Source organism: Rhinichthys klamathensis, unplaced genomic scaffold, assembly GCF_029890125.1.
Source record: "Rhinichthys klamathensis goyatoka isolate OS25496 unplaced genomic scaffold, OSU_Roscu_1.1 h1tg000191l_1, whole genome shotgun sequence".
Taxonomy (NCBI): Eukaryota; Metazoa; Chordata; class Actinopteri; order Cypriniformes; family Leuciscidae; genus Rhinichthys; species Rhinichthys klamathensis.
In genome coordinates this window covers 8,066,377-8,089,920 of record NW_026606717.1, presented here as the reverse complement: position 1 = coordinate 8,089,920, position 23,544 = coordinate 8,066,377, and the positions used below count along the sequence as shown (strand labels likewise).

The window sequence follows — 23,544 nt, the reverse complement described above, 5'->3', positions numbered from 1 at the left end:
CAATTAATGAATAGTTTGGAATGATATTGTTTTACAATAGCCAAAGATAACTGATCTAACAAAAAAACAAAACTATAGTCCCTCCATTCATTCAAATGTCAAATCTCTCAGTTTCTCTGTATCTCTCTCCACTTGCTTCATGTGGTCAGACACAACTTTAGTTTGAAAACCGAGCTCCTCCTTCCTTTCACTGTAGACCAGAGTAATGACCTGCTGTTACACTGGAACAGAGAAGCTTTTGGCTCACTCATTGACCTGTTTTTGCACACAGTAAGGTATTGTGGAAAGCAAAAGGCAGAAAGGACATTCCACAGTTGCAGGATTAGTAGTGTCTTCTCATAATTCTTGGGAACTCTCTTATCAAAAGGTTAGATAAGATGTAGTTATTTTCACATCAAAGTATAGGGACACTAAGCTGGAGTTCCTATTTTTGAGTAATTATTAGGTAATAGTAAAGTATCACTTTTTTTCCACTCAACCATATGTACATTTCTGGAACATGTCAACAACAACATGTCCTGTGTGAACAGACTTGCACTCGAACTTGGAATCTACATACATATCATACAATTAATTTGATTAATTATTATTCAAATGGAAGCCCTAGTGATTATGGATTCAAACTGCCATATATATATATATATATATATATATATATATATATAGCCCTACAGTTTATATACAGGTTAGGTATTTTTCATATCTTTATTACCATGGTGGGATATACAGTATATAAAAATGTTTTATGAACTTTCTGTAATGTTTATTTTAGGATTACAGATTAATGAAGCACTTTCTGTGCATTCTTGTGCAGAGTTGCTCAATCCTGCTGTGGGAATCGAGGTTACAATAGTACAACTGAATGAAATTTGCATATAAGAAGAGAGTTTAGGTGATCTAGAACTACTAGAAATCTTCTGTGCATTGTCTCTTGACATAATCCATATATTACATTTTTTTTGGTCACACTTTAGACTATGGTCTCACTATTAACTGAGATTTTTGCCTCAATAAACTCCTAATTTAATGCTTATTAGTAGTTTTTGAAGCGTTTAGGCTAAGTTTAGGTATTGGGTAGGATTAAGGGATGTAGAATATGATCATGTAGAATAAGACATTTATATGTGCTTTATAAGTTCTAATAATCAGCCAATATCATAATAATATGCATGATAAGCAACTAGTTAATACTGAGAATTGGACCTAAAGTGATAAAAAAAAATTAAATGCACACTCTTGTTGATTATGCATAGGCCTAAGTGGCAGTTTGTTGGACTTCTAATTCTAGTGATACTACCTCTAGTCACTGAGTGAAACTAGAAGAACTAAACTCTATTATGTGTCCTTGCTTGTGGTGTGCAGAACCTGCTGCAACTTGTCAGATGGTAAAAGTAACTAATGTCCAAAGTACGTTTCAATCATTGATGATTTCTAATCTTGTAAGAACACACCCAGACGCACTCTGTAATTCACACAACTCTGCATCAACTCATGCACAGCTAATCCTGTAAAAATCACAATTTTAGTAATACGCGTAACTGTTAACAAGCTCGGCTCTTTGTTGTTGCAGCTCCAAACCGGTTTCGTGACACAGAAGTCTCAGTAGTGAGTCCACACACCCAGTTAACACCGTCACTGCTGGTCTTTCTGCTACAGAATGTGTGGAATGTTCTCAAGGCTTGACACACCCACTGTCAAAAACACTTGTCTGTCTATAAGTGCTCTCAAAACAGACGCTGACCCCTGCAAACACCTGGACGAACGTCTCTCTTCATAGTAGTACTGCTGCATTGCTAAACATGCACTTTTTGCTGAATGCATGGGACAGAGCAGAGACACGTGTAGGATACTTGCTCAAGTTTCTCTTCTGGTAGAGCATGGTGCTACCAACACTAAGGTCACAAGTTTGAATCACAGGAGGAAACATGCATTTAAGATAAATTTCTCTTAAAGTTGAAAACCAATGAATGATGAGGACCAGAATCTTGATTAGAGAAATTAAACGGGTCATCTTGGTAAATGACTTATATTTATGTCAAGATGATTACAATTTAAACCTAAAGATCTTTTGTAGTGTCAGTTCAGTTATAATTCTGGATGAAACCAGACCCTGAGTGATTCTCTCTCACGGATCAGTGGAATCTGGCCCGACCACTCCCGACACACCTCGAGTTCTGGAAGTTACTGGAGGATTGAGACAACTGCTGCTCTGTCTTGCATTATATGTTGTGCCATCAATCATTTTGAAACACACACACTGCTAAAGCTTTTAGAATGCAGAAATATCAATCTATCTGAATGAAAACGCTATTAATTATGGGTGCACCAACACAGAGAATTTGGCCTATAATTATTTTTAAAAGTAGCTTTCCTTAAATATATATGTTTGTGTGAATATTTATACACACACACACACATATTATTTAAACAAAAACCTTTATGTTAGATGCGATTAATCGGTTTGACAGCAATATGTTTGTTGCAAAATGTAACTATATATTATCGCCCAGCTCTTTATATAAAGTTGGATATATAACTACTTTATTTATCTGTTTACATACAGTATACTCGCATAGACAAAATATACTTTAGAGCAAATGTCAACTACTTAATTGTTTACCTATATCATCATCGCCCAGCTTCTTCTAAATGTGACTATAAGGCATTAAGATATTTGAAACATCAACATCAAGATTTTCTGTAAAGCTGCTTTGGAACAATGTGTGTTTTGAAAGTGCTATGCAAATCAATTTGACTTTGAAAAATCAGAGCAATTGCAGATAATTAAAAATGGTAATATTGGCCGATATCATATTGTGCATCTCCTCTAGTACTACTACTAATGCTTTCTAGCAGATGGCAATGTACAGAATGCAAAATTTGCATAGAGACGGATGAATATTTCCATCAAAAGCTTCAGTAGCTGGAAATGACTTTTTTTTCCCGCTCCACTGGAGGCCTTGTACCTTTATGGTCCACTCAATTCCCAGCATGCAGTTTTGTTTTCTGCTTTTAAGTGTATTGTTAGAAAAGTCTGGATCGATGCACATGGGTGTGGGGTTTAACTCACTATTCATCGAGGTGTGGACTGTCTCTCGTAGTATGCATCACTCACAATCTACTTTAAAGAATGTAACACATACTTGTAAACGTTAACCCTCATTTCTGAGCTCGCTTAGACATATTTTGTTTGCTTCTTTGAAAAGTTTCCTCCATTTTGACATACTAACAGTTATGTAAGCATTATGTTTTGCATGCGTCAAGGAAGAGCAGTGTTGATCCTGTAGCTGATTTGTTTAATATTAAACTGGCAGAATAACATCTGATAAAATTCATGTAACTCAATAAAAGCTGTGCACTCATGCTCAGAGTATCCTCTCTTCACATCCTGCCCTTTTCCAGTCGGAGTTGGCGGAGAGCTCAAGCATTCATGAGGAAGTTGTGGATTTGAGGGAAATGAACAATGGCTTCTCGTCTGAGATCAAGACCGAGGTATTCGAGGTGGAACCCGTCGCCAAGATGGACAACCGCTTCTTTGGTGAGCTGCTTGCTGAGGTTTACCGCAAGAACTCCGACATTCACACCTGCATCTCCGAGCATGTGGCGAAGATCCGGGGAAGGTAGAGCACATCCTTCAGCATTTTAATGCTTTTTTAAAACCATTATCTCATAATAAGTACATTTTCGCAAGCTAATTCATGAAATGCCATGCTTCAATTACAATAATGAGATTACATTGCATTTCACATATTCTGTCTTAGTGAATTCCTCCCTCTGTGCCTTAAAGGAGTATTTAAATTAAAGATTTGCATGCAGATAACAGCCATTAACCCTGTCAAACACTATCTAGATGATTGATGACTTAAAGGGATAGTTCACTTTGAAATTAATTTTTGGTATGTTTTAGTTTACCTCAAGGGCATCCAAGATGAAGGTGTCTTTGTTTCCGCAGTAGTTTCAATTTTGATATTTTTAGGTCAAACCGTTCTTGTCTGTCAGTCATACAATGGAGGTCTATGGTCACCACCTCAAAGAGCATGCACAGAGAAGTCCAAATTAAACATGATTTAATGACTCGTAAATGTAAGTACACATTGATGGCCTAAGACACGAAACGAGCGGTTTGTGTGAGAAAACGAACAGTATTTATATCGTTTTTACCTCTTGTAACCACAGCCACATCCAAGTGATCTGAGGGCGCGGGCGCTTCGGTCTGCAAAAGCGCCGGAAGTGATCTCTCGCGCGTGTACGTCACTCATTGTTTACACAGAGATTCTGGAAGTGTTACCTTTCACTGTGAAGATCTAAACATATTTAGATATACAGGAAATCGCAATGGAAGACGATTTCGATATATCAACAGAATTTTTTTCACAACCATATTTATTTACTTCCACCGCTTGAGGAGACCGAAGCGCCCGCGCCCTCAGATCACTTGGACGTGGCTGTGGTTACAAGAGGTAAAAACGATATAAATACTGTTCGTTTTCTCACACAAACCGCTCGTTTCGTGTCTTAGGCCATCAATGTGTACTTACATTTACGAGTCACTAAATCATGTTTAATTTGGACTTCTCTGTGCATGCTCTTTGAGGTGGTGACCATAGACCTGCATTATATGACTGACAGACAAGAACGGTTTGACCTAAAAATATCCAAATTGAAACTACTGCGGAAACAAAGACACCTACATCTTGGATGCCCTTGAGGTAAGCTAAAACATACCAAAAATTAATTTCAAAGTGAACTATCCCTATAACACTGAGAAAACCTATTACAGACCAAAATAAAATCTCATCTCTACACCTAATCTGCAGCCACTTTCTCAAATGACTCATTAGAGTGATCAAAAACCTGAAACCTCTCCGCCTTGTCTAAAGCTGTCTAAGAGCAAGGCTCAATCTAGTGATTCACTTAGAAATGATTGTGAGAACAGCAACAGCTCTGGATGCCCCTGCTTTAAGGCTTTTTTTTTGTGATTTTGACTCATTCATATTGTTCTCCGTCTCTGCAGGAAACACCTTCTGGACTCCACCATTGACTACAAGGTAGGGAGTGGCAGATTGTTCAGTTCCTATGAAGTTGGCTAAAAGTTTTCCATGTTGCATACAGGATTTCAAGTACCATCCCCCACCCCCCTCAAAAGTAAATTTAAAGTGCAATTTATAATATGCACACAGTGGCTTTATTACACCTCTACTATTATGAGAATGTTTTTTGACGTTTTCATTGGGGCATAAATAAATAAAAATATCAGTGTGAAAGACCTGTCCTGATATCAGAAAAGATATGTATATTACAAAAATATAAAATGTCATATAATGCAACTTCCCAAAAACATATTTATTAATTAATAATTAATGATATTTTGGAAGAATTTTTTTTTTGTTGAAAATGTTCTTGCAGCTCTTGGTCAAAGAATATATATGATGAACTTGTTAAACTATTGTTTGTCTGTATGTGTGTTTTTTGCAGGTGGACAAAGATGAAATAGAGAGTCTTATTCCCAAAGGAGTGTCCGAACTGACTAAGCAACAGATCCGCTACCTGCTGCAGGTTAGCGCACATGATGAACGACTGCCCTGCCCACTTCCACTCAGCCCTACCCACCTCTCAGTACACCCCACCCTCAGACGCCTCTCCTGACAGCAGATTATTAGCTCATAAAACCTGTCCCAGGAACACATGTTCCTCCAGGCACAATGTAGCCTCTCAGTCATCGTTTGAGCTGGGAGTCTGATAAAAAGAGATATTTGCTTCATCTTCAGTCAATTTTTGGATATTCAGTCAACTTTGAGCAAGTTAGATTAGATTAAGTGCTGTCATTATTTTCTGTTTTTTTTTAAACTGTAAATTCAGTTGGGGGCTCCCCCCCCCCCCCCCCCAAAAAGAAAGTTAATATATGTGATTATTCATTTAAGATGCACTGTTGCCAAAAGTATTGGGAAACCCCTCCAAATCATTGAATTCAGGTGTTCCAATCACTTCCATGTTGTATAACATTAAGCACCTAGGCATGCAGACTGCTCCTCAAACATTTGTGAAAGAATGGGTCGCTCTCTGGATCTCAGTAAATTCAAGCCTGGTACCGTGATAGGTTGCCACCTGTGCAATAAGTCCATTCATGAAATTTCCTCACTACTAAATATTCCACGGTCAACTGTTAGTGGTATTATAACAAAGTGGAAGCAATTGGGAACAACAGCAACTCAGCCACGAAGTGTTAGGCCACGTAAAAATCACAGAGAGGGGTCAGCGCATGCTGAGGCGCACAGTGCGCAGGAGTCGCCAACTTTCTGCAGAGTCAATAATACAGACCTCCAAACTTTGTGGCCTTCAGATTAGCTCAAGAACAGTGTGTAGACGAAACCCATTCCATGAAGCTTTCGTCTACACACTGTTCTTGAGCGCATGCTGAGGCGCACAGTGCGCAGGAGTCGCCAACTTTCTGCAGAGTCAATAATACAGACCTCCAAACTTTGTGTGGCCTTCAGATTAGCTCAAGAACAGTGTGTAGACGAAAGCTTCATGGAATGGGTTTCCATGGCCGAGTCTATCACCAAGTGCAATGCAAAGCGCCGGATGCAGTGGTGTAAAGCACTGGACTCTAGAGCAGTGGAGACGTGTTCTCTGGAGTGACGAATCACGCTTCTGTCTGGCAATCCGATGGACGAGTCTGGGTTTGGCGGTTGCCAGGAGAACGGTACTTGCCTGACTGCATTGTGCCAAGTGTAAAGTTTGGTGGAGGGGGGATTATGGTGTGGGGTTGTCTTTCAGGGGTTGGGCTTGGCCCCTTAGTTCCAGTGAAAGGAACTCTTAATGCTTCAGCATTCCTTCCTGTTCCAACATGACTGCGCACCAGTGCACAAAGCATGGTCCATAAAGGCATGAATGAGTGAGTTTGGTGTGGAGGAACTTGACTGGCCTCCACAGAGTCCTGAACTCAACCCGATAAAACACCTTTGGGATGAATTAGAGCGGAGACTGAGAGCCATCCAACATCAGTGCCTGACCTCACAAATGTACTTCTAGAAGAATGGTCAAAAATTCCCATAAAAACCTTGTGGAAATCCTTCCCAGAAGAGTTGAAGCTGTTTTAGCTGCAAAGGGTGGGCCAACTCCATATTTAACCCAACGGATTAAAGAATGGGATGTCATTAAAGTTCATGTGCATGTAAAGGCAACCCAAAATTTTGGGCAATATAGTTTGTAGATTCACACATATATTATATAAACAAAAACGTTTATGTTAGCTGTGATTAATCCCAATTAATCGATTTGACACCACTAAATATAATATAATATAACAGTCAATACATATGAAGCACTTTAGCTGTCAGTAGTTTCAGACACAAAGTAAATGTCTTTCTCTCCCTCATGTAGACTCGTGTGACTGCTGATAAGACCATGCGTCTGTTGATGGCCACATTCAGCAGTCTGCGAGAGGAACTAGTGCGCATGCAGGAGGATCTGAGGGTGAGTGCGATTTATTCTACCACTAAACCATCGGACAGCCTCTTGTCCTGCAGAAGCAGTAGATGTGATGATGAAACATATCAGGTTTTGCCTCATGGGCGTGCGTTTGCTTTACAATCCAGCTTTCAGCTGACCTTGTAGTTTTCAAGGTGTGATGCGTGTATACACAGATTCAATGGTATGATGTAACAGCTACACAACAGCCCCCAGCCCTTTAACATTATAGTAGCATTATTTTGTTAAAGGTAAAACAACATTCATATATAATAACATAATATAATAATATGCACCTTACTTCTGCAAATACAGATTGTGATACAGTATACCAAAAGAATATCACAAAATGCCAACCTGCTTTGTTGGTATAGCAAGAGGTTATTTCCTGTTTGACTGAACAAAGCTTCTGCTCAGTTAAACATGAACCATCACAAGGTCATCACAAATACATGCAGCATCTTGTCAACTGGTACGCCAAAATGGAGCAGCCAACAGCTACTGAAGACACCAACTACGTCAGTGTCTGTGTTTTCACTAATTATCCACTCAAAATAATCAAAAAAAGATAATTGCTTATAATAAAGCTTTGTGTGCAGTCTCTTGACTGAGTGAGAAATTGCAAACTTGATTGAGAAATACGGAAGGGATTGCACTGAATGCACTGTGCATGAATGCATGCTTACAGGTGTGTGTGACATCTGACTGATCATGATTGGTCAGTTGTAGCATTCTGATGTTATATATTTTATGGTATGACTGGGGCTGCATGATTTGGGAAACAATCTAATCAATTATTGCACTCAATAATTAACATGACTATAAAATATGAATAATAATAATAATATTGTTGTTTATTATTATTATTACAATTGTAATATTTCACCTTAAAATAAAAATAAAAACTGTAAAACTTTCTTCTTAAGTTTTACTTTTAATAAAACTTGTAAGCACTCAAAGGTGATTAGCTCTAAAATGAGTGGTAATGTACATTATTGGTCATTGGTCATTATTGCAAAAATAAATAAATTCATTAATTAATTAAACCAGACAGTGATAAGAGTCACCATTTTGTAGTTTGTGGAGGGTTTTTGAAGATATAACCTGTTAGCATATAATTTGACTAGGATCTACTGAATTTACAAATCTAAGGCATTTTTTTTTTTTACCAAGCATGCACAATTATATGGTTAGTTGGAACTTGCATTTGAATTACCTGTGTCTATTTGCAGCATCTGGAGAGTGAGAAGGATGAGCTGGAGAAAGAACTGAGCTTTAAGAAAAATCAAGGTTCTCAATATGAGAAACTACTGGAGAACGTACGCGAGCAATGCAGACAACTGCAGGTACCATAAAACTTCACTTCATGTCAACAATGCAACAATTTAACAGCAGCATAAGTAAGAAATGTATTCTTATTAAATCTATTAAAGTTGTTCAATCAAGAGCAGTGAGTGAATTTCTGTTTTTCTTTTGTTGTTTGATTTATATTAACCGCATATATAGCAGTAGGTACTGTATATTACGCTGCTGTCACTTTAATACACGGATCTAATATACACATGTGATTTCTTTACTTGCTGTTTACATCCACAGACATAACCGACTGTGTTCATGTGAACTTTGTGTGTTTTTGACATAACCTTGTGTGTATTTAACAGTTTAAGCGCAATAAGACGTGAAAGAGAACTTAGTTTAATTCTCACAGGACGCCGTCCGACATCCAGCTTTCTGTGCGCGAGCTTCGGATGTGTGCGCTCGGAAAAACATATATCAGAAGTTTAGACTGATATGGCTTTAAAACACATGCAGATAATAAACTTTCATGATGATGAAGAACTGCAATGTCACGTGAGCGTGACCACGATAGAGATGATAATCAAAACCAAACAGATGTTTTAGTTTTTGGCAGAGTATCTGAGGCACGAGCTGTACAGGCTCCGCCCTCTTCTGGAAAGCTTGGTGGGGAGAAGCAACTCATTTGCATTTAAAGATACATGCACGAAAACAGCATGTTTTTCCTTCCACTCAAAAATGGTCATTTACAACATGCTATAAATGATCTGTGGGGTATTTTGAGCTAAAACTTCACAGACACACTCTGGGGACACATGAGACTTCTATTACATCTTGTAAAAAGGTTCAGAATAGGTCCCCTTTAAAGCTGCTGTAGGTAACTTTTGAAAAAATGTATTTGCTAAAACTGTCATTATGTCCTGACAGTAGAATATGAGACAGATAATCTGTGTAAAAATCAAGCTCCTCTGGCTCCTCACAGTGGTCCTATTGCCATTTGCAAGAAATACACGCTCCCGGTCAGAAACAACCAATCAGAGCCAGGAGGAATGTCTTAGCAGTGTCAATCACGCTCGTGTACGCGCTGATCACACCCCTCTCTTGCACAGCGCGAGCCGTCGTTCAAACTCAAGATTGCCGGCGTGCTGCAGCTGTGCTTATGACGGAGAAACAACTTAAACTGCCAATTCTCGAGTGACACCTGCTCATAAAACAAAGAGGTAAAAGGAAAAAGACTGATGACGATAAACAAGCGAAAAAGAAAGAATTACACAGAGCCCATTGACTCGGTGTCAAAACTCTAGCCGCATAACATGTAGATAAAATGTCACGCACTCTGCTAACCAACAATTGAAACCTGCTAATTCACTGGCTTGTCATGTTGCTGAAATAATGTCCTAGCACACCTTTATCTAGCATTATATATCGCTAGAATAATTACTTACATACTGTAACGTTAGTTACCGTTATATTAACGTTATCTTACTAGCTATTTATAACTTATAGAAAGAGTGCAACATTATAAAGTTACATGTAGGCTATTGGAAAATACATAATGATTTGAGGACCAAGTTTGTAGTCAAAGTATGGGCAGGCCATAGTCAATGTAAAGCATATTGTTGACGTTTAGTCCCTATTAGTGAATGTGCCATATAACTTTTTATCCGCCGTCATCGGTGGCCCTGTTTACTAGCCTGCGCGTTCACGACAGGCTCCGCTGTGGAGGACGAGCTGTGGAGGGAGGGCTGTAGCGCAGCAGAGAGCAAGGGGGTGGGACCTGTAAGTTCTGCTTGTTCAAATTTTCAGGCTAAGTCAACGTTTTCTCAAAACTCCCTACTGGAGCTTTAATCAAGACAAATAGATTTGTATATGCCTGCCTCCAGAGCAAGACATCGACGAATAGTTTTACATCATCGCACCATAGGCCCCGCCCACTGGCATTCAGTCGCTTAACGACTGACATTTGCCTACACTGGATACGAGTGTTGCGTCGCATCACATCACAGGCAAACAGAACCCATTATAATCAATGACGCTCTCTACACTACCCTTAAAACGTATAATTTCAGACAATGCATAATATACAGAAAATAATAGTTTTTCCACACTTATATTTGTTTTTGTTTTGTGCAAAAAACTTGTCATGACCCCTTTAATGATGACAACTAACAACATGTGCATGTTATTAGATATCTATCTCAGATCTTTAATTTCCAATTTCTCTTAGGCGGCTGTGAAGGAAAGTAACAGTGCTCAGCGTTCTCTAGAAAGTCAGCTACTGACCTTCCAGAGCAAAGACCCCAGCAAAGACTTCCGCATCAAAGAGCTGGAGGGCAGCAAGAGGGCCCTGGAGCAGGAGAATGAGCTGCTCAGGAAGAAGGTGGGCAAACCTCAGGGTCTTCATCAAAATGCAGTTTAATAATTATACACCATACACTCATATATTATGTAAACACAAACTTTTATATATATATATATATATATATATATATATATATATATATATATATATATATATATATATATATATATATATATAATTATTATTTAAATATCATTTATTACAAACACCAGCTGTGAAAGTGCATGTAAGCCTTGTCAAAAACCTTTATTATACACATAACACACATGACTCACAAGAACAGGTTATTTCCTATCAGATATAAATGAAAATGATGATGACTTGTGGCTCACATCCATCACCGCTCTGACGGTGCGATTCACTAAAGTTTTCAATAAAAGAACCAGTCAAACGTTTGTAAAGCAAACTACACTGGTCACACTGCATGTGTGTGTGCAGTGAAGTGTGCCGTAAAGACAACACAAGAGAAACATTGTTCATGGACCTTAAAACTCATCACTCAATTCACACTGCAAAAAAATATAATTTCTTCTTCTTTGTAGACTGTGGGTGGTCCAATCTCACTATACATGCTATAATATTATGTTTCAGTATTTACTTTGGTAATTATATAGTACAACAGTAAATAATGCTGTCTTGTAGTTTGTAAAATGCTCAAAAATAGGAAAGTAGACATTATACTGGATTCTAGGGTTGTATTTTTTGTCTTCCCTTTTTATGTTTGTCTGCATTTACTGGTATCTCTTCCGCAGTTGACAGGGCAGTGCAGTAGTTCCACTGTCCAAATCCAAACACAGGAGCTGTCTAGAGAGTATGAACGGATGCTGAATGAACTACGGGGGGAGAAGGACAGAGAGCTCCAGAACATGCGGGTAAATAAGGAAGAAATCAAAGGAGTTGATGAATTTGGGGGTTCCCATGCTTGAAAGTACTTGAAATGATATTTTATCAACAAAGAGCATGTTCAAATGATCTAGCCTATCATTACGATCGGAGGCTTATATCGTCCTGGTTCCTCGACTGTCTTTTCTGCTTCCCTCCGACTCCTCACTCTCGGCAAGCTCCTATCCCAGTCAGGGATACGGGGGAGAACTCTGGGTTCGGGCCACATTCCAAGCTCGGAGCCCTCCCTCGGACGTAAGGCAAAATACGCATACTCTTTTACTCTATCTAATTATTTATAAGTGTGAACTCGTGAATTTCAGACGCATGGATTCAAGGACATAGGTGCTTGGAAGTGCTTGAATTAAACCTAAACTAAATTTGGTGTGTAGCATGGTGCTATTACAAAAAAATGGCATTTATACACTGCCGATGCCAGAAAGAAACAGCACTACTGTTTGGGGGGGGAAAAGTGGGAAAAAACTGCAAAAAAAAAACGTTGTGAGTGCTTGGATCGTGATCACGCGCAGCAGCCCTGCATGATAAACGCATGAAGATATTAAACTAGCTCTGTATTGAGCAACATAAAATAGTTAAATCAGATTTCCAACTAATAATGCCCTAATAAAGTAGTGTTTATAAGCGCAGGAGTGTTTATAAAATAGTGCTATGGTTATCAAGGTAACCGGGGTAACTGCTATATTTCTGCTGTTCCACAAGTAGCTCAAGTAGAAAAGTAGCATTTCAGAGATTGAATTTGCGTTTTCATTCAGTGGGTCTTCCATTTTTGTTCAGACCAATGTGAAGATTGACCCATATTTTTACACCGCTTACACACAGTGGATTGATAAAAAGCTAATGTGCTTTTCAAAAAATGTAGAATATTAAGGTATTTAGAATATTATATACAGTATGTATATGTATATATATATATATATATATATATATATATATATATATATGGTATTGTATTTTAAATTAATATTTATAATTTTGGCTCACCCCTTTTCTTAAAAAATGGGTTGAAATGTGAGGTTATATATTTATAAATATTTGTTTTTGTCAAACCTTGTCATTTTATGGTTTAGGATGTTGCATAAACGCTGATCTCCCCCAATTAATTTTATTTGTGCATGTCTTAAAGGTCTTAAAAGACTTCAAATTGATTTAAAAAACCCTGCAGATATCATGTACACTATTTTGAATATTTTTTGAATGCCTAACAATTACATTGTCCATATCAATTTCATTTAATTGCAAAATGTATGTATATTTTAACGTTTTAATCAAGTGATTATTCATAAAAAAACTAAAATCAGTGTAAAATGTTAAAAGCAGGAACAATAAAGCTGAAAACGGCATCTCTCGTTCAAACTCGCTCTCTCTCTCTCTCTCTCTCTCTCTCTCTCTCTCTCTCTCTCTCTCTCTCTCTCTCTCTCTCTCTCTCTCTCTCTCTCTCTCTCTCTCTCTCTCTCCCGTACACTCTACCTCTCTCCTCAATGTATTTAAAAAAAAGTCATATGCCCCTTAAGTTTGTTGTACTGTTTGTTATACTGACAACAGTAGCGGAGATAGCGTGGGTGCTTGGGTGCGGTCGCCCCAGGGCCCCGTGCCAATTAGGGGCCCCTCAAACACCGCCGATCTTGCGTCACTGGACAGGAACAGGGCCCTCGCCAGCAGTGATGCCGGTAACTTTTTTCAGTAACAAGTAATTTAACGCGTTACTATTTCCAAACCAGTAATCAGATTAAAATTACTTATCCAAGTTACTGTGCGTTACTATTTTTGTCATTTTCTTTAGTAGAAATGATGGCTGATATGCGATATGAAACGAAATGTGTGTGAGAAGGCAGAATCGCGACACACCCCTTCCAACTCCCAGAGTTATCCTTCCCGTCCAGATCCAATGCTACCACATCTTTAAATTACTATTAGTATTATTTGAAGTTTATAAAACATTATAAAATATGTAGACCTACACCACAAAACTAGTTGAGGATAATTTCAGCGTTATGGGAGTGACATTTGAGGTAAAAAAAAACTTGAAATGTAAATTCTCAGAAAATGCATTTAATACCAATATATTGAAACGCCTGTTTATCCATACTCCTTAATAAAGGAGTCCAGACATTAGAAAAATATCAGTCTAGTCTACACATGCGTTTTATATTTAATATGAGGGAAATACACATCCGTAACGGACGTGACACAAAAAAACTTTAACTTGTAGTGGCAAAAGTACAAAAAGTAATACTACCCACCGGATGAAGAAGGGTTGGCTCTCCACAGAACAAAATATTCATTTTTATTTTTCGTGTTTGCATTTATGAGGGAAAAACAATGTTACGTGACAGTTACCCGTTACGGACGTGAGCGCTCTGAAAGCGGCACTGAAAGACTACTTTAAAACTTTCCCAGAGACATCAAACATAAAGTACAAAGCCATTCATTAAGGCGAATTTCGTTTTGTATTAATTGTATCTTAATTTTAATCAATGTTTCATCAACCAATTGTCTGGATTTAATAAATAAGAATAAATATAGCAGACAATAGATAATCACGACACGGAGGCGCCGGCGCGTGAACTGGAGCTCGTCTCATTAATGAACCGAAACTCAGCGTATAAGGTAGCCTACTTGCCTCACACACCTGAGAAATATATCTATAGAAAGCTCGAAATGTGTACTTTTACAGAACAATTCAAAGCGAAAGAAAACAGACTGTTCTCTGAAAAGAACGAGATAGCCTTTGTGTTTTATTTAACATAACATATATTTAACAAGCTTACTTGGCTCAACAAGTGACACATTATTACATATGCATTCATCAGATATTTGACTTTTTTTACGGTTTTAATTTTAAAATGACTTGGTAGCAGAGGGCCCCATGATGAAGCTCCGCCCCCACTTTACTGAGAATCTAGCTCCGCCCCTGACTGACAATCTTAGTTGTCAGTATATGCCTTAACATACTGCAGTAATGATAGACACAGGTACAGTAGGTCTTTGATAGTGTTCAGATTGGCAGGAACAAACCCACCTTTATTGTGTTTGATATAAAGTAAAAAGTGCTTGAAAGTCCTTGAATCTGGTGTTCATATAAAAGAGTGGGAACCCTGAATGTATGAAATTATGTTTTTAGGTAAAACCCACTTGGCCCACAAGTATGGAAAAGCTGTTTATTGCTTTTATAAGCATCCCATAAAATGACTAGTATGATAAAGACTAAATGTTCAATAAATATTAAGAGACAAACTATTTCATTCAGTAATGTAATTAATTAGTCAAACTGTAGGCTGTGTATGATTGATAAACAATTTGGGTCATTAATATACACTACTGTTCAAAAGGTTGGGGTCAAAAAGATTTTTTAAATGTTTTTAAAAAAAATTCTCTTATGTTCACCAAGGCTGCATTAATTCGATCAACATTACAGTAAAACATGTAATATTGTGAAATATTATTACAATTTAAAATGATTGTTTTCTGTTTTAATATATTTTAAAATGTAATTTATTCCTGTGATTTAAAGGTACATTTTCAGCATCATTAATCCAGTCTTCAGTGACACATGATCATAAATCATTCTAAAATGCAGATATGGTGCTCAAGAAATATTAATTATTATCATCATATCTGATAACAATATTTTTGTGTAAGCCATGATATAATTTTTTTTTTTTCAGGATACTTTGCTAAATAGAAAGCATTTATTTGAAACAGAAAGATTTTAGAACATTTAGAAATGTCTTTACGGTCACTTTTGATCAATTGAATGCCTCTTTGCTGAATCAATTATAATTCTTTAAATACATTTATAAAAAAATCCCCAAACTTATGAATGTTAGTGTAGAATCCTTCAAATGCATCCCATCTAGTCAGAACTATCTATTTTATGTGTATTTCTTCTTTTCCAGTCTCAGCTTATAAAAATCCAGACCGAGCGCACCGTAACACACACCTCTGACAGCACCTTGGAACTGCGCATCACTGAGCTCCTGACCAAACTGGAGCAACATGAAAGCGTCATCAGACACCAGGAGGAGGTACGTCAACATACGCCCTCATACAGACACGAAATGCTCTGTCAGTGTTGTTTATAACAAGCACACAATGCGTTTGTCATCAGATCCGCCATGCGATGTGACATTTTCCCAATGAGCTGAAATTTGACAGCTTGGAAACCTGCTGGAAAAAACATGAAGCGCAATGAGTTGAGGCAGTCCTTATTTTTAGCCTTTTATGCCTTTATTATTAGAAAGGACAGTGCAGATGAGACGGGATCGAGCCGGGACTCGAACTCAGGTCGCCTGAGGCACTTCTGTGTCATTTGTCGGAGCGCTGCCCACAAGGCTATTGCTCTTTGAACCATTTAATTTTCTTCATGCTATGTAAATATGCAGTCTTTCATTCTAGAAATGCCTCAGGAGCAATTTTAAGTTAAACCTGACTTAAAGGGGATCTATTATGAAAAATTCATATTTTTTTCTCTCCAAACGAGTGGTTCCAGGTTTTCCCCGTACTCGTATAAGAAATATATGTGAAGAATATATATATATATATATATATATATATATATATATATATATATATATACACTCACCGGCCACTTTATTAGGTACACCTGTCCAACTGCTCGTTAACACTTAATTTCTAAGCAGCCAATCACATGGCGGCAACTCAGTGCATTTAGGCATGTAGACATGGTCAAGACAATCTCCTGCAGTTCAAACCGAGCATCAGTATGGGGAAGAAAGTTGATTTGAGTGACTTTGAACGTGGCATGATTGTTGGTGCCAGAAGGGCTGGTCTGAGTATTTCAGAAACTGCTAATCTACTGGGATTTTCACGCACAACCATCTCTAGGGTTTACAGAGAATGGTCCGAAAAAGAAAAAACATCCAGTGAGCGGCAGTTCTGTGGGCGGAAATGCCTTGTTGATGCCAGAGGTCAGAGGAGAATGGCCAGACTGGTTCGAGCTGATAGAAGGGCAACAGTGACTGAAATAACCACTCGTTACAACCGAGGTATGCAGCAAAGCATTTGTGAAGCCACAACACGCACAACCTTGAGGCGGATGGGCTACAACAGCAGAAGACTCCACCGGGTACCACTCATCTCCACTACAAATAGGAAAAAGAGGCTACAATTTGCAAGAGCTCACCAAAATTGAACAGTTGAAGACTGGAAAAATGTTGCCTGGTCTGATGAGTCTCGATTTCTGTTGAGACATTCAGATGTTAGAGTCAGAATTTGGCGTAAACAGAATGAGAACATGGAACCATCATGCCTTGTTACCACTGTGCAGGCTGGTGGTGGTGGTGTAATGGTGTGGGGGATGTTTTCCTGGCACACTTTAGGCCCCTTAGTGCCAATTGGGCATCGTTTAAATGCCACGGCCTACCTGAGCATTGTTTCTGACCATGTCCATCCCTTTATGGCCACCATGTACCCATCCTCTGATGGCTACTTCCACCATGTCACAAAGCTCTAATCATTTCAAATTGGTTTCTTGAACATGACAATGAGTTCACTGTACTAAAATGGCCTCCACAGTCACCAGATCTCAACCCAATAGAGCATCTTTGGGATGTGGTGGAACGGGAGATTCGCATCATGGATGTGCAGCCGACAAATCTGCGGCAACTGTGTGATGCCATCATGTCAATATGGACCAAACTCCCTGAGGAATGCTTCCAGCACCTTGTTGAATCTATGCCACGAAGAATTGAGGCAGTTCTGAAGGCAAAAGGGGGTCCAACCCGTTACTAGCATGGGGTACCTAATAAAGTGGCCGGTGAGTGTGTATATATATATATATATATATATATATATATATATATATATATATATATAAGAATAGGGTGAAACCCCGCCCATGACTGGTGACGATCTGCCCTATTAGCATAGATCCCGTCCTGAGTGAGAAGCACAGAGTCTGCCATTTCTGTTTACTCGCTGTATCAGCTAGCTAGAGTATTACAATGTCTGTGCCAAAACAACATTACAAATGTTGTGTTATTGGATGTACCAACAAACATAAGAGTGACCAGCCACTGAGGACACCGTGGTTGAATTTCATTTACGAAGGAAATGTGCCAAAGAAAGTCGTTAATGTGTTATATATTTGCGCAAATTTACGCCTGACTGCTTCAAAAAACCAGTGTCAGTTCAACACTGGATTTGAACTAAACCTGTTTCTAAAAGATTTTTAGATTAACATGACGGTGCATGCTAGTCGATGAGTTGAATCAACTTAACTCCACAACAACTACATAAATGTATCCACTAACCATTCAGAAACGTCCAGTTGCATTCTAAAAGTTGTACCGTCTTCCCGAGTCCATCAGTGTCCGACTCTGGTTTGCACATGTAAGGCTGAACACCACTACTGACCATTTCTGACATTTTGGCTACGCGACATTCTCCAGTTTTGTGGAGTATCAGAGGCATGAGCTGTGAAAGCCCCGCCCTCTTCTGGAAAGGGGGCGGGGAGCAGCCCATTTGCATTTAAAGAGATAGGGGCAAATTTGACAAGCTATAATCAATGATCTGTGGGGTATTTTGAGCTGAAACTCCACAGACACATTCTGGGGACACCAGAGATATATATTACGTCTTGTGAAAAAGGGCATAATATGTCACCTTTAACTCTGGATTAACAAAATTACAGGTTCTAGGTTTACTGTAAAACTAAAAGAAGGAAACAAACTAGGGTTTAAAGTTGGTGCAGCTGAACTAGCAGATACACCTTGATTTAGTCCAGGTTAATTCAGTCATTCATTCTCAACGCAATTTTTTTTTTTTTTGTTAGATGTGTTTGTTGGAAAAATAGATATTTACTGAAGTGAATTATATCAGAAAACAATATTGACATGTTCAATGAAAACAACATCTATTTCTAAACAAATCACTGAATGAGGACATCAGTGTAAGGAACAGCACTTGATAGTTGGCATTCTTTCGTTTCTTCCGTCTCTGCGTTACCTCAGCTTCATTACACTTGAGGAATGTGAAGTCATAGTACAATACCGGAGTACTTCATTCTGACCTTTGACTTTTCACTCTCAGGAGCTCAAGCGACTCCGACAGCAGAGGATTGACAGCTCCAGCAGTGCGACGAAGACTGTCGTTACAAAGAGGTGTGTGTGTTTTTATTACGTATGAATAGTCTGAATACTATGCGAAAACTAAATTGGCATTCAGTCCTAATGTTATATTGTGAATTCTTTCTTACCATGGAACAGATACGCGACCCAGTACCCTCTACTGGGTCTGCTGAGTGACGATTACAAGTACACACCACCTATTAAAGAGGACAGGACCATCGTCTTCGAGACGACGGGCGAGGTCACCACACGAGTAATCTAGATTGTAAGGATTGAAATTGTTGGAATGGAAGGCTTTTTTCCAGGTGTTGTGTAGAAATGACTTTTTACTATGGTCACCTAAAAAGGGGTCGTGTAAATTATAAATGTTCATAAATGTTCTATGATATTTTGAAGGGGGAAAAAAAGCTTTTAGAAAAGGTTTACATAGAGGTGTTAAAGGTACAGCAGCCAGAACTTTTTTCTTTCTTTTTTTTACCACAAATGCTCATGTAAAGCTAAATTCTGAATTTATTGGATAATTTGTTATATTTAATATTACAAACATACACTATGATTAAAAAGTATGGGGTCGGTAAGTGTTTTTTTTTTATTTATTTTTTATACTTTATTCAGCAAAGATGCATTCAATTGATCAAAAATGACAGTAAAGACAATTATAATGTTGCAAAATATTTCGATTTCAAATGAATGCTGTACTTTTGAACTTTCTATTTATTAAAATGTGAAAAAAACACACACTTTTCACACTTCATTAAGCAGCATCACCATTTTCAACGAAGAAATGTTTCTCGAGTCAAATCAGCATATTTATATATACACTACCGTTCAAAAGTTTGGGGTCGGTACGATTTTAAATACTTTTAAAAGAATTCTCTTCTGCTAACCATGGCTGCGCTTATTTGATTAAAAATACAACAAAAATCAGTTATAGTATTAAATATTATTCCAGTGTAAATCAGCTGTTTTCTGTGTGAATATATAGTAAGGTGTAATTTATTCCTGTGATCAAAGCTGAATTTTCAGCATCACCAGTGTCAGTGTCTTCAGTGTCAAATGATCCTTCACAAATCAGTATAATATGAGGATTTGATGCTCAAGAAACATTTATTATTATTATCAATGTTGAAACAGTTGTTGGTCTGTCAGTTGTACAGTTTTTTTTTTTTTTTTTTGGATTCTTTGATGAATAGGAAGTTCAAAAGACTTTTGTAACATTATAAATCTCTTTACTGTCACTTTCGATCAAATTAATTATTCCTTGATAAATAAAAGTATTGATTTCTTTCCTCCAAAAAATAAAAATAAAATTCTCACTGACCCCAAACTTTTGAACGGTAGTGTATGTATTAGGGGTGTAACGATACACGTATTCCTATTGAACCGTTTGGTTTTCGGTACGCATTTTTAAACCGAACGGTTCGTTGAACCATTTTTCCTGCCGACCAAAATTTTGTCATTTCAAATGTAGGCGCGTCGCGCTTGGCAAGCGCGCTCATAATGTAAGAGACGCTGGCGTGACCACAACATTGCCCAACACCAAATGGCAAATGCAGCGCGAGCCGATCTTTATCAAGGACCACTGTTACTACACAGCGAAATGTATTCGCCACTGAAGTAATAACATCGCTGCGAGATCTAGTGAGAAAAATTCACATTTCTCCGTTATTAACGGATCAAACAGCGCTGACGTGGAAACCAGAAAGAAACATTGTGCCATGAATGAACTATCCACAGATCAGCAACATTCACCATGGATTTACTGTAGTAACACTACTAACTGTAACCATGGAAGTTTGGCAGGAATAGTAGCCTATAATGCTTTCAAGTAACATTACGTCGGTTTATTTTGACATTATGAATACAATTGCTGCCCTCAAATGTTAATCTGAACTAAAATAAACCTTTGTTTATAACTACTACAATATTACATTTCATTTTGTCCAAGGAGCTGTTTTGTTTTATAAGCTCCTAAGAAAATTCAAGTATAGCTCCATCATTGCTCAAAGTTAAAAAATATCATACTTTATGATGTTAGTTTTAATAAAAGTATAATTAAAAAAGTTGAAATCAAGGAAAATTTCTTTTTGCTATATCGAAAACGTACCGAACCGTGACAAGTGTATCGTATCGAACCGAACCGTTACACCCCTAATATATATATATATATAGAGCCAAAACACGATGACCACCTGTCTATGCTGTTGGTCCTTGGCGTCCTGTCAAAACAGCAGTGAACCCTGAAGGTGTCCCGTGGTCTCTGGCACCAAGACGTTAGCAGCAGATCCTTCAAGTCGTAGTTTTCGAGGTGGAGCCGCCGTTGGTCGAACTTTTTGTTCCAGCACATCCTACAGATGCTCAAAACTGATTGTTTGTTTAACATCTAATCTTCCCAGACATCAATATGTGGCCTTGTTAGGAGATCATCAATGATATTCACTTCACCTGTGAATGGTCATAATGTGTTGGTTTGTCAGTCTGTATATATTATATGTATATATAAGGTGAATATAAGACATCTTTCAAAAAACATGAAATTGTACCGACCTCAAACTTTTGAACAGTAGTAGGGTACACTCATCATCATTGACTTTGATTAGAGTATTCTGGGTACTTGTATTTTTTTTTTATGCAAAAAGAGAGAAAAAAGTGGTAAGACGACATTTGTTTTCTTCAGTTGCACTAGAAGTTTCACATAATTTCCATCATTTCACACCTTGTCCACAGCATTTATCTTAAGCATGTGTTTGTCTGGGAACAGTTCACTAGTTAATAATAGATCGCTCCCTGGCGTAGAGGGCCAATGCTAAATTCTACTGCTGGCATAGATGAATGATGTCATTGAACTCGCTTTTTTGCCAGTGACCTCATTATTTTATACACAATAACCGATGGAAAAACAAAATGATGCAATAAAGCAGAATGCATATTTAATCACATTTCTGTTTAGACAAAGAATTGCCAGTAAGCACCACAAAGACCACAAAAAAAAGGTGCTGTTCTTGCACCAGTTATCATTTTTAAGATAAAACGTTAACTGCAGCATGTGCTCTATACAGCCCAGTGAATGTTTACATCGACACCAGCAGTGCCGGAACATCTTTACAAAATGTGTTCAGTTGACCAATCTTGTGGTCGGATCATATTTTCAGAATGGATGAAGCAATTTTTCAAAGTCTCATCGCTGGGCGTACTTTCTGGGAAGGAAGCCAGCGTGTCTGTATCCATTGAGTTTCCTGCAAAGATTTGTGTTACTCCAAAGAATGTCAGAGTGACATTTTATCACTCGGAATACTATCAAAACTACTACAATACGAAACGAATCCTGAAATCTGACAAACTGCCAAGCATTCTCAAGCCGTAATGAACGCCGACGGGGAAATACCCAGAATTATGAGATAGTTATCATGTGGTTAGTGAATAAAAAATGTGTTTCTCACTAAAATACAGCATGCACAAGTAGCCAAACTGTCTAGTGAATTTGTGTTTTGTTACCAATTCTTAAAGAAGTGTCTCTTTCTGACAGGAATGAACAGGAAGAAGAAGATTCCCCGTCTGAATCTCATTCCCTCTCTCTCTCCCTGCATGCCGCCCTCTTCCCAGTGGCTCCTATCGGTGGCGGTGGCGCTGACTTTTAGTGCTTGGGCTTTGGATTTGGATAATGCCAAATGAAGTATGAAGCAACCACAGCATTTAATGGCACAAAATCTTCCAGAAGCATCTTGTTTATTACGATATAGCGTGACTACTGATAGTTATTTTTATATTTGTGTGTCATCTCTTCATATGATGCACCACAACACTACTGTAAGGATGTAAATATTTGGAGAGAAACGACTTGCAAGTATCATATACCTTGGCTGGAATGAAAGTTAAGCATTGTCAGTAATGTAAAAGGTGATTGCTGGTTTTCTTATTCATTTGGGTACATTAATTATGCTAATTTTATTCTTTTTTTTTCTTATGCCACAGAGTTGATGCTTTATATAGAAAATGATGCCTATTATGTAATAGTGGTCGACCGATACATGTTTTTCAATGACAGATATCTGGAGAGCAGGATGACCCACTAAATCAGTGGTTCTCAACCTCTCCTGCAGGGACCCCCTGACACACCATGTTTCTGTTTTAACCCTGAAATGGCACACCTGATTCAATTAATTAAAGGCTTAATGAGTCATTATTAGAGTAGGAAGTAGGAATTAGTTAATTGATCAATTAGTCAACTACTCATTAAGCCTTCAATTAATTGAATTAGGTGTGCCATTTCAGGGTTAAAACAGAAACATGGTGTGTCAGGGGGTCCCTGCAGGAGAGGTTGAGAACCACTGCACTAAATACAAAAAGTTTGGGGTCAGTAGCATTTTCTAATGTTTTTAATAAAAAATAAACCTCAACCAGGCTTCATAGCACATTTGATTAAAA

The 23,544-nt window shown here is 38.0% G+C and overlaps 1 protein-coding gene across 1 annotated transcript in view; it reads left to right on the top strand.

Annotated features, from left to right (window-relative positions):
- The window catches only part of pof1b (POF1B actin binding protein), a 49,290-nt gene extending 26,586 nt beyond the window's left edge, over window positions 1–22,704 (top strand). The window contains exons 4-14 of the mRNA XM_056262335.1: window positions 3,403–3,620; window positions 5,015–5,048; window positions 5,476–5,556; window positions 7,384–7,476; window positions 8,703–8,816; window positions 10,994–11,146; window positions 11,881–12,000; window positions 15,928–16,056; window positions 19,082–19,152; window positions 19,258–19,384; window positions 22,656–22,704. Of these exons, the coding sequence (XP_056118310.1) occupies window positions 3,403–3,620; window positions 5,015–5,048; window positions 5,476–5,556; window positions 7,384–7,476; window positions 8,703–8,816; window positions 10,994–11,146; window positions 11,881–12,000; window positions 15,928–16,056; window positions 19,082–19,152; window positions 19,258–19,381 (1,137 nt within the window). The 3' untranslated portion in view covers window positions 19,382–19,384; window positions 22,656–22,704. The remainder of the gene's footprint in view (window positions 1–3,402; window positions 3,621–5,014; window positions 5,049–5,475; window positions 5,557–7,383; window positions 7,477–8,702; window positions 8,817–10,993; window positions 11,147–11,880; window positions 12,001–15,927; window positions 16,057–19,081; window positions 19,153–19,257; window positions 19,385–22,655) is intronic.
- Window positions 22,705–23,544: the final 840 nt, after the last annotated feature.